General features: G+C 40.6%; 1 protein-coding gene across 4 annotated transcripts in view; it reads left to right on the top strand.

Moving 5' to 3' along the window:
- Positions 1-12637, top strand: part of LOC26514407 (transcription-associated protein 1) — a 185419-nt gene that overhangs the window by 171545 nt on the left and 1237 nt on the right. For 3 of the 4 annotated variants that reach the window (XM_032455637.2, XM_032455638.2, XM_032455639.1), the window contains one exon: positions 5112-6326. The exons of the other annotated variant lie outside the window; for it this stretch is intronic. In XM_032455637.2, the coding sequence (XP_032311528.1) occupies positions 5112-6326 (1215 nt within the window). The remainder of the gene's footprint in view (positions 1-5111; positions 6327-12637) is intronic. 4 annotated transcript variants of the gene reach the window in all.

Below are 12637 nucleotides of genomic sequence, written 5' to 3'. Positions count from 1 at the left end.
CAAATATTCAGATTTGCTGAATTTCATAAGGATCGGCCGACTATATCCTATAGCTGCCATATAACTGAAAGATCGGAATGGACATAACTTTGGTGTCTTTTAAGCTAGTTAGACAGATGGAACTTTCTACGGATTCTATTTTGGGCAATATAATTCGCCCTGCCAAATTTTATAAGGATCGGCCGACTATATCATATAGACGCCATATATCTGAACGATTGGAAATGGAACAACCTTAACTGCAAGGGTATATCAACTTCGGCTCCGCTCGAAGTTAGCTTTCCTTTTTTGTTATTATTAAAGTTGTTTTCTTACTTCACATTTTTTATCCTCGCAGAGGGTATTATAATTTTGATCGAAACGAAGTCTCCGACCTTAAAGAGTTTATTCTTGATCAGGATCACCTCCTCAGTCGATATAAGAACGTCCGTCAGTCTGTCTGTTTCTTCCCGTACTAGTCTCTCACTTTTGATGTTATCACCGTAAAATTTTACCCAAATCCTTCTTTTCTTTGCACCCAGTATATAAATTGGTTTGAACGAGATCGGTCGACTATATCATATAGCTGTTATGATTGATCGGAAATGGCATAACTTTCGTGTTTTTAAGCTAGAAGATTTTTTTATTCCATTTCCATTTTGGGCAAACTTATCAGATGCACAGTGGGTCCCTGCCAGCGAAGTTTTTTATTAACTCTAGAATAGAAATTTTAAAGAAACTTTGTATTTGCAGTTTTTAACCCAAAATCATCGCTCTACGCTCTAATAGCTGCACACGGAAAGACAGGAAGGGCTGTGGTCAAAATTTTTATTCGAAAATTATTTTGATGGTGACATTCTTATAAGGTCCGATATCGATCCGATATATATATCATAATATAAGCTGCTACCTAACTGCTATATCAACTTCGGCACCTCCCAAAGTTAACTTTCCTTTCGTGTTTTGATCTCGACCCAAAAATTTGTATTTTCTTCGGTCGCTACAAAACTGTCAGCGATTGAGCAGAGTCGAAAATATACTCAAAATTGCTTTTAAGTTAAGCATTGATTAGCTCAATAGACATAGGAGAGCGGTTTTCCGCTGACTCTTTGCTCAAATGGTTCCTAAATAAAATATATATATAATATATAATGGTTCCCATGTTCAAATGGATGCTTTTCAACATAAAGATCAACAAGTCTATATATAATTATTACCACACTGATGTGAGAAACCCTTAGCTACTAGTCTTATATCAGTATAGATTCCCGATGTCATCCCCTCTTCACAGTAACAACCCATTGCAGCCTATAGCGCAATAAGTCGTAGGAAGAATTTACTATCTTCCAAGTATCATATTTAAAATGAGCGTCGGTCTTCCAATCGAGCTTTTAAAATACCATTGCCTTGTGGTTCGTACAACGTCACGAATCCAGCATCCTCCAGTAAAGGTTATTAGATTGCTCGAAAAGTTTTGGATCGAAAAGGCTGTTTGAGAATAGCCAACCATTCGGTATTTCAAGCGCTCCAGTTGTTTGTAATAGATGGTAGAATTAAGCACCTAACCGTTAATCCCGGCTTGGCCGCTGTTTTGGACGGTTCATCGGACTTCAACTACGACCGTTTTCGCCTGATTTTTGTGTCAAATCATGCGGCACGGAAAAATCCAACTTTTTTTTTGTATCCAGCCTTCTACAGATGCTTTAAGGGGGGGTTAGGGTCTGAGCGAGCAAAAAAAGACACATTTTCATGTTTTTTTTTTGAGGATCTGGTAAACATCTATTTATTTAAACTATTTTTAGATTGAAGTATAACATTTGAAGAATGTTTTGTAAAATTTTCAGAAAAAAATAATAAGAACTACGGCAATGGCGACCATTATTAGCAGGCTTCTCGAAAAAAAGTTGCATTGCGGTGCCACTCATATATCGGTTGTAGATTATCTGAAATCAAAAAATCAAAGTTCTTTCGTTAGATAGACATTTTTCCCAGGTAACGCTGGGAGGGTTTATAGAAGTTTCGATTTTAAAATTTTTGGGAACACTTAGAAGTGAAAAACGTGATTTTTGAGGAAAAAAATCGGCTAATTTGTTATTTAAAAAATAGAAATTTAAACAAATTTCTATTTGTTCAAAAGGATCGATTCAGTAGTTTTGAAGTTATGATTGGCACCGACTTTGTAAAAGTGAGTTTTGGGAAAAACGCTTTGAAGTTTTTCTGACCGTTGGCCTGCCTCGGAGATGGTGTTGCTAAAATCGTTGTATCTTTGTTAGTAATGCACCTATCCATCTAAAATTGGGACACAGTATTCTTGAAAGGTTCTTTAATAGGAAAATCAAAAAAAAACATCGAAAAAAAAAATTTTTAAAACCCTAACCCCCCCTTAAAACTGTTTGGTTTAAGACAGACAGAAAACTGTTTGGTTTCTATCTATTCGGAAATGTCACGATGTCAGCTCGATGGTTTTTATGATTTGATAGGTATTCGTGGTCAAAGGTCTTCCGCCGGGTGGATTATCCATGATGTCGTTTTCACTGGCTATGAATATTTCACCGCGTGTCAGACTAATGGTTGGACTAATGGTCGGACTAACACCACTAATCTCACGGAATGTTTCTTTAGCGGATTTACCTTTTAGGAAGAAAATCTTTTTTAATTTCGGTGTTAGTGAACTCCATGTTTACACATGTATAACGTTTCAACGCAAAACAAAACTTGTCATAAATAGAGCGTTTTTTAGGTTATGTCAACACCCTTCAATCGATATATAGTCTTCCTCTATTAATAGTTTTTAAAGCGGCCGAATAAGTAGACGAGGTTCAGTTCAAATTTCAATATTTTATGTTGGTGTTCAATTTAACCCTAAAACCGCAATGCAACATGAGTTAGTGTGCAGCAGCTCTACAAAAAAGCTCCCAAAAGCGCATGCGCTAGAAATACCACTACAGCGCATGCGAACGGGGGAGAAAAAAACAAAAATGCTGATTGTAGTTTCAGTTGGTACAAAGGGTACGGACGGTTGATTAGCCTGCCGGATGAATTTGAGGGGGTTTGAACTAATGGTTCTGGTGGTATCACATGGAGCGATGTCACAGAGGGCATATTGGACAATTGCTCGCTTATACTGAGAAATTTGAAAGCCGAATTTTTCCCAGGTCCAACCCTTTGGGAAGCCAGAGATATGAGCGGCTGCCTAATTGTCGGCTGAGTAGGCAGAAGATTTACTTAATTTCTAACTCAATTTCTAAGCGCATTTCCTACTTTTGGGACTTATTTAGCAGCCAGCCCTTAGGGTATATACCATATACATATATAAGCGGTTGCCAAATTGTCGGCTGAGTAGGCTGAAGATCATAGGCTACAAGTACATCACTAACATCGGATTTCTTACGCTTTGCAGACTCATTTAGCAGCTGAAGACTTCTTAACTGTGAATCAAGCGCCCAAAGTTGGTTATTGATCGATTGAACGATCTCATTTTGTCCTGAACAGCACGAAAACCGTTACAGCAAAAATGGAGCCCATACCTACTAGAAATGGCATCCGAAACTGAGGCATTATTTTTACTGTGGCAGCAGTGGATGGTAGGCTGGGATGAAGAAATTGTCTTTTTACAAGACATAACAGCACAGACAAGCTTGATTAAATAATTGTTATTATTATTTTTTTTTTTAATGGGAGCTTAATGAGAGCGATTAGTGAAAGTTAGTAACAAGTGTAAAATAATTGAGATAAGAATCTTTATTGAACGAAATTAGAAGTAAAGCAAACAAGAAAAAGAAGCAAAGCAGAGCTTGCAAGAATATTAACAAATTTATAAGTTACCTCCAAATATACCAATACCAATATAATCGGTTTACATATTTTATATAAATAATTAAAGTGTTTAATAATGTATAAGTATTTAATTAACAAAAACCGTCCGTTCGCTTTGAGATAAAGAGAGCCATTTATGCTAGTAAATCCGGACTTTCTGGGTTTTGTTTTGCAACGGTTCCTTCTCTGGTTGTCGCGTGTCGTTTTGCACATTTGCGTCGTATAGCTTTGCTTTGTTGGTAAGGGATCAATTACTCTGCTCTATTACTCTATATTTGATTATCCCTTGAGTTTCTTACTATTGTCACTATGGAGCCGAAGTTTATATACCCTTGCAGTTGAGTCGCAGTCCGCTAGGTGGCGACACGCATCTTATATTGTTAGATATATAGCGGATCGTATATAGTCGGACAATCCTTATGAAATTTAACACATCGAATTATTTTGCCCAAAGAAGAATACATGGAAACTCCCATCCTCCTAATTTGAAAAACAACGAAGTTATAGCATTTCCGATCAATCAGTTATATGGCAGCTATAGGATATAGACGACCGATCCTTATAAAATTTGGCGGATCGTTTAAGTTTGGTCAAAAGTGAGCAACGCAGTGAAGGAGACATCTCCGACCCTATAAAGTATATATATTCTTGATCAGGATTGCCTCCTTAGTCGATATGAGCATGTCCGTCTGTCTGTCTCTCCGTCTGTCTGTCGGTTTCTACGCCAACTAGTCTTTCAGTTTTAAAGCTATAGAGTTGAAACTTTGCACACACCCTTCTTTCTGTTGCAGGCAGTATATAAGTCGGAACGGCCGGGATCGGTCGACTATATCCTATAGCTGCCATATAACTGATTGATCGGAAATGCTATAACTTCGTTGTTTTTCAAGTTAGAAGGATGGGAGTTTCAATGGATTCTTCTTTGGGCAAAATAATTCGATGTGTTAAATTTCATAAGGATTGTCCGACTATATACGATCCACTATATATCTAACAATATAAGATGCGTGTCGCCACCTAGTGGACTGCGACTCAACTGCAAGGGTATATAAACTTCGGCTCCGCCCGAAGATAGCTTTCCTTTCTTGTTTTTTCCTATCTTTAATTTAAGCCACATCATTTTTTGACATCTGCAACCCACCACACTTTCCTGTTTTTACCACACACAGCGCACAACATACTAATCAGAGCCATACATTACCTAATAGTTCTATTATAATAATACAATCTAATGGTAACGAAAAAACTTTGGGGGTAAAATTCGGGGATATTACAAAAAATTTAATTTCTTTAAAATCTTTATTATTTTGTTTTAGAGTTTGGAAGCATCAAATTGTGGAAGAGGAAATCATGGAAACCCTTCATCGGTAAATCCCATTAAAGCAACGCCTCCCATGTGGCGATGCTCCAAGGTTATGCAACTGCAACGAGAAGTTCATCCCACGATTTTAAGTTCTTTAGAAGGAATAGTGGACCAAATGGTTTGGTTTCGAGAAAGCTGGACTGAGGAAGTTCTTCGACAACTGCGTCAAGGCCTAATAAAATGCTATGCGATTGCATTTGAGAACAGAAATACAGTTATTCAAGCCACTATCACCCCTCATACCTTACATTTTGTTAAAAAGCTCGGATCCACATTTGGCATTGGAATAGAGAATGTACCAGGATCTGTGACATCATCAATATCTAATTCTGCAGCTTCAGAATCTCTTGCACGGCGAGCGCAAGTTACATTTCAGGATCCGGTTTTCCAAAAAATGAAAGAGCAATTCACCAGTGACTTTGATTTTTCTAAGCCAGGAGCTATGAAACTGCACAATTTAATATCAAAATTAAAAACATGGATAAAAGTTTTGGAAACAAAAGTTAAGAAACTACCAACATCATTTTTAATCGAAGACAAGTGCAGATTTTTATCAAATTTTAGTCAAAAAACAGCTGAAGTGGAACTTCCCGGAGAATTACTAATACCATCGTCTTCTCATTATTATGTAAGAATCGCCAGATTCATGCCAAGAGTGGAAATTGTACAAAAAAATAATACCGCTGCAAGACGGTTATATATCAGAGGCACGAACGGAAAAATATACCCTTATCTAGTTGTTTTAGATTCCGGTTTGGGCGATGCTCGTCGAGAAGAACGAGTATTGCAATTAAAAAGAATGTTAAACTATTATTTGGAAAAACAAAAAGAAACAAGCCGTCGATTTTTAAATATAACAGTACCCCGTGTAGTACCCATATCCCCCCAAATGCGTCTGGCTGAAGACAACCCCAACAGCGCTTCATTACTAAAAATTTTTAAAAAATGTTGCCAAAAATTGCCAAAAAATGCAGACTATGATACGCCTGTCGTTAAATACTATGAACGTCTTTCTGAAGTTCAGGCTCGAGGATCCCAAACTACACATTCAATATTAAGGGAAATATTTACCGAAATTCAAAGGGAAATGGTACCTAAAACATTACTTAAACTTTGGGCCCTAAAAACGTTTTTTGCGGCTACTGACTTTTGGCATTTCCGAAAAATAGTAAGTATACTTTTAACCAAAAATGTTTACATTTATAAAGCGTATGTAGGTCAGTTAGGTCGGTAGGTAAATCAGTTAAAGTTGGGCTGAAAGATGTTAGATTGGGTGTGATCGTAATGCCGGGTGTGACTATTTGTAATATCAAATATTTTAGACGTGGCATACGGATTCGTCACCGGTATTTTACCACGTCAAGAATTTTATTTTTCATTAGTTTTTTTTTTTGTTGTATATGTAGATCGTTAATATTAAAACTTTATTTTTGTAATTTTGGACTGCTTTTCATTTTTTTAATTTTATTTAAATAATGACTTAAGTAAGAATTTATAAGAAAATAAAATAACCCTTTCCCTAACAGCTAATTCACACAGCCGGAAAGAATCTTTCAAATATAAATACAAAACTCAGGGGGTCGAGTGCCTCACTGCAATCAAGAGTTGTTCGTGTCCCTGATTGTGTTGGATCTCCTTGCCGGAGTGCGAATGTAAATGTACTAATCATGGCAATCATGGAAATCAAGGATTAAAAGTCCTTCACTACTTCGAAAACCCCCCAAAAAAGGGAAAGGAATGATACGGGTGGGCAAACTTAGCAACCTTTTCCACCTCCAGAAAAAAAACACTTACCCTAGAGCAATGGCAATGCAATGCTACAAAAATAGCGATAATCGCACGTAAATCATCCCAAGAAGATGCACTAAACGGCGAAGGTGTATGGGATACAATACAAGTTCTAAATAAATGTACCTGGATTCTGCCAGGGACTGATCGGGTTGACCAGGCGCTCGCTGTGATCAGGCTGGAGTTGATGTGAGATACTTAAAGTCCTGGGTTGGTTCTCCTCAAGTACAAATTGTACGGGGTTTCGCCTGATTCCGTATCGTCCGATCCTACTTGTGCGTCCGTTTGACGGGAGCAAAACTCGAAGTAGGTTGGAAAACGCGGTTCCTACTTATGGTCCGTTTCACGTGAGCAACACTCGAAGTAGGTTGGGTTACACGGGTTCTACTTGTGGTCCGTTTCACGGGAGCAACACTCGAAGTAGATTAGATACCGAAGGTCTTCTTGTGGTCCGTTATACACAGGAGCCCTTCGAAGTAGGTTCGATGACGAAAGTTCTATTTGTGGTCCGTTTACACAGGTGCCACTCGAAGTACAGTGGATCGCAGCTTATTTCGTGCAGGTGAATAAAAAATGTTTAAGTTGTTATTGCAGCTAAACTAATAGGGAGATTTTAAAAATTTAAACGCAATATTTTCATTTGGGATATTAACATATTTAATTTATTTAACCAAATTAACAGTCAATTTTAAGGCCGCAGCTTATTTCGTGCAGCATATTTATATACCAAAAAAGAAAGGAAAGCTAACTTCGGGCGGAGCCGAAGTTGATATACCCTTGCAGTTCAGTCGCAGTCCGCTAGGTGGCGCCACGCATCTTATATTATTAGATATATAGCGGATCGTAAATAGTCGGCCGATCCTTATGAAATTTGACAGATCGGATTGTTTTTCCCAAAATAGAATCTGTACCAAATCCCATCTTTCTAACTTAAAACACCAAAGTTATGCCAATTTCGATCGTTGTATGACAGCTATAGGATATAGTCGGCCGATCCTTATAAAATTTTGTACATAAGATATTTTGGTCAAACATAACATGTGTGGAAAGTCCCAACCCCCTAACTTAAAAAACACCAAAGTTATGGCATTTCCGATCAATCAGTTATATGGCAGCTATAGGATATAGTTGGCCGATCCCGGCCGTTCCGACTTATGTACTGCCTGCAACAGAAAGAAGGGTGTGTGCAAAGTTTCAACTCTATAGCTTTAAAACTGAGAGACTAGTTTGCGTAGAAACAGACAGACAGACAGACGGACAGACGGACAGACGAACATGCTCATATCGATTCAGGAGGTGATCCTGATCAAGAATATATATACTTTATAGGGTCGGAGATGTCTCCTTCACTGCGTTGCACACTTTCGACCAAAATTATAATACCCTCTGCAAGGGTATAAAAATGAGAGAACTGCAGTACAGAAATTCATGTCACTGCCTTTTTTAAAAATAATGAAGACAAACGAAATTTTTTTAAAGAAACTCATTGTCGCGCCCACAGAGGACTAGACGAAAACTACAAACAAATAACTAGAATTTACTTTACTTACTACTAAAAATGATACGAAAATTGAAAGGCATATAAAAAAAATTGTTCAATCCTTAACCAAAACAAAAATTGCAGACATCGTACAGAAATTCTCATTGGCGAATCGCCTATACCTCCTAAGAAGGTAATGCAAATCTGCCAAAATTTCTTAAGAAACGGTCGACTATATCCTATAGCTTCCATCTAACTGAAAGATCGGAAATGGCACAACACTGCTAATTTTTAAGATTCTTTGGGCTGTTTCAAAAAATTGTATTAGAAAATGCATATTATGGTAAAATTTTTAGAAATAATATTGTTTAGTTACCGAGCGATTTCGGGAGCTTTATGTTTGTGTTCTCAATAAAGGCCTTAATAATAACAAGCACAGTTCGATTTATAGATATTGATACAATTTATTTAATTGTTTTGGGGTTTCTACAATTGATATATGTGACTGAGTAGGGTTGACGACCGAATTAGAATAATGACGCGGGAGCGCGGCTCAACGCTTGATGCTGCGGAGCGACCGAAAGATCCCGCGAGAGAGCGAGACAAACGCTAGCGCATGACGGTAGATGCAGGTGGCCGATCGAATGCACGAGAGCGGGCAACGAGAATAGAGCGGGAGACGCGAACATAAATATAAAGAAAGTAACGTCACGAATTCAATAAATTATTGCTGGCCAAACTTCTTTCCGGCGGCTGCTTGACCCGACATACTCCCCCCGTTGGAAGATGGGCTTTCAACAGCATCATGAACAATTGTTGACTGCCCGCCTTGTAGCTCCGGACGCCGCCGTCAGCAGCGCCACCCTGACACACTCCGTCAACACCGACGACCATTTCCATTAGCCTCGCCTGGGGCCACTTCATTGGAGGCAAGTTTTTATGTCATTTACTGCTATGCCTTGACCAAGGATGCGCCATTTGGATCGTTGCTACAACAGGGTTAAATACTTTTCCTACCATCTGGACCAGAAACGCTGCTGAAGAAAGACGACGCGTTGTCAAGCATCTAGCCGATTTATTTTAAGTTTTGTCAGGTCTGGCTCACTGAAACTAGAAGGAGGCCCTCCGTGCAAAAAATGATAAGCCTCTAATTCATCACTGCAGCAATATTGTAGACCAGCGTCTGCAAATCGTCGGCCTTTAGTACAGCCGAGCCCACGACCCTGTAAAAATGATACTTGGCGGTCTTAACAGCAGCTTCCCACAAGCCGCCAAAGTGGGGAGAACGGGGAGGGATAAACTTCCACTCAATGGACTCTGGAAGGCAAAAATCCAAGACATCTCTCTGGTGCTCGTTGCTAAGAAATAGTCTCTTTAATTCGCTCAACTGATTTTTGGCTCCAACGAAAGCGAATTAAAGAGACTATTTCTTAGCAACGAGCACCAGAGAGCTGTCTTGGATTTTTGCCTTTGGCAACTGATTTTTGGCTTCTTCTTGATTGAAATAAACCTCCGCAGTGCATGCAGAAAGGCGGCGGTGGACAGATCCCTCCTCTAAACTGACCAGCTCTAAATGGACGGCCTTTGTCGTGAAACAAATGAAGACGCTAATGTAACATTTTATGGGAGCCTTGTTGCGCACCTCCGACTTAAAGAAGAAAGGACCGCAAAAATCGAAGCCGGTTACGTCGAAGACGTAACTCTCCCGAAGACGTCCACTCTCTTCTTCGGAAGATCGCCCATTACATGCTCCAACAAACGAGGTTTCGTCCGAAAGCATCTCAGACATTTATTTACAAGCTAAGGATTATGCTTCGCGTTACCGGATGGCTCCTGGGAAAAATTACTGGGTGACTACCATCGTAATCCAAGGATGAATTCTTGAGAGGCCCATCTACTTGAAGCAATCCAAACTGATCCAAAAAAGGGGATAACGAAGCCAGCGAACTGGAAGAGGCAACCATTCCCTTTGTCTGCAACGTCCTTATTTCATCACCCAAATGAGCGCGCTGAACTGCCCACAAAAGCATGCGAGCCCCGCCTTGAGATCATGAACGGTAATTCTTTTAAGCCGAACTCGACTGCCAAACTTATAGACGTACGCAAACACTCGCTGAAGAGCTGGAAAGGAGGCTTTATTGATGGCGTCACAAAATCCTCCTGTGTCTTTAACAGATAGGGCGGCCCCTGGCACCATAACCTGGATCCGATCAACGCATTAGGAAGGGCTCCACAAGACAAGATATCTGCTGGATTTTCCAACGTAGGCTCATATCGCCACTCCATGGAACTCGTCAGATTTTGGATGGTTGGCACGCGGTTAGCGACAAAAACATTAAACCTGGCAGGCTCGTCTCGAATCCACGATAACACGGTTGAAGAGTCGCACCAACAAAAATACTTTCCTCTGTAAGCACCTAGATTGTGAACCTCTGCCATCATTCTCGCCAACAACTCAGCTCCAGCCAGCTCCAACTTCGGCACAGTTAACGTCTTAGGAGGCGATACTCGAGACTTCGCACATCGAAGGCGGCTCTCAGCCCCTGGGGACCTGGAAACTATGTAGACACATGCTCCGTAGGCTTCAATGCTGGCGTCACAAAATCCATGAATCTCCACGAGTGCTCCAAACGTAATTCCAGACGAGGAAATTCTGCACGTTGGGTGTGACTAAAGCTCCGGCACATCTCCTGCCACTCGGTGTAAAAACCCTGAGGTAAGCTTTCATCCCAAGAAAGATGCTCTTGGCACAGCTTCTGCAGGAATATTTTTGCCTTAGTAACAATTGGACCAACAAGGCCCAGAGGATCGAATAACTATTGATGATAGGACAGAATGTCGAGACGGCTCCGAAGTGGACTGAAGAGCAGAAAATGAAAGCAGCTGATGAGTGGAAGGATCCCAAGCAAATCCTAACGTTTTCGTGAAGTTTCAGCCGCCATCAAAAGTTAGATAAGACTCCCGATCCTCTTTAGGCACGCCGTCCAACACGCTAGGGATATTGGAGCACCATTTCCGCAGCTGAAATCCACCCTTGGACAAAAGCGCTGAAATCTGCCCTAAAATGCCAACAACCTCCTCCTTGGAGCTGCCACCAGAAATAAGAACATCGACGTAAAAATCTCGAAGCAAGATTTCGGATCTCACACAACGGTACATCTTGCAAATGTCGCGCAAGTTAGCGCTACCGGATGCGAACGAAAACTCAGCAGGATGTGAAAAAGCTTAGGTTGAATGACCGGCCCATCCATTAATATGTCATTCAGAGAATAACCGGAGATGGTAACAGCGGAACCGCCGAACACCACCCTAAGTTTCGTCGTGGGCTGTCCTTCTTTAGCACACAGTGATGTGGCAGAAAATATTTACAATCTCAATGCAACTCCGGCGGAACCAGGAACATTTGACCTAGGTTAGGATACTCCTTTATAAAGGCCAAATACTGAGCGGGCTGATGAAACAGTTTCCTCTCCAACGACTGGAAACGACGTAGAGCCTGTGAGTACGAATCACCCAATAAACCGGAGTTATGTTTAATTGGTAACCTGACTGTATAGGCACCACCTTTTAAACGCACGAAGTTTTTAACAAAGTGACTCTCGCAATTCAGTTCTTCCTTTGACGCCTTCACAATCGGATCGGTGCAGGTTTCCACTTCCCAAAACTGTCGAAAAAGTTGATCGAGCCGCTCATCTAAAGGCCCCTTTTGGCAGGTCATTCCCGACCGCTCAGCAGCCATGAGAACCTTGCCATTGTCAGGACCTCCGCCTCCACAAATAACCCAACCGAGTTTTTTGGATTGAGGGCAAACCAGGTGACAAATGAATTTTCCCGACACAAAGCAGCTCGTAAAATAATCCAGCTCCAATTAGCAAATCAACTCGCTGCGGCTGGTGAAAATGAGGATCTGCTAGCTTTACATTGGCGGGAATTTTCCAAGAGCTGACGTCCAATGCAAAATTGGGCTGAAGGTCAGTGATTTTGGAGGCTACGATCTCAGTTACTTGCGCCGAGTAGTCAGAGCATTGGGATTGCAAGCTAACTTGCACAGAAAACCCATCGGTAAAAAACCCTGCGTCACCTATACCGGATACAGAAACAGGAGACCTTATCTTCCGCAGCTGCAGCTGGTTCGCCATCCTTGAGGTGACTAGGTGCATCTGCGAACCAGAATCGAGCAGCGCTGGTCAGGGCAGTAGAACTCCGGAGCG

This window comes from Drosophila ananassae, chromosome 3L (genome assembly GCF_017639315.1).
Source record: "Drosophila ananassae strain 14024-0371.13 chromosome 3L, ASM1763931v2, whole genome shotgun sequence".
Taxonomy (NCBI): Eukaryota; Metazoa; Arthropoda; class Insecta; order Diptera; family Drosophilidae; genus Drosophila; species Drosophila ananassae.
This window is presented reverse-complemented; position numbering and strand designations above follow the sequence as displayed.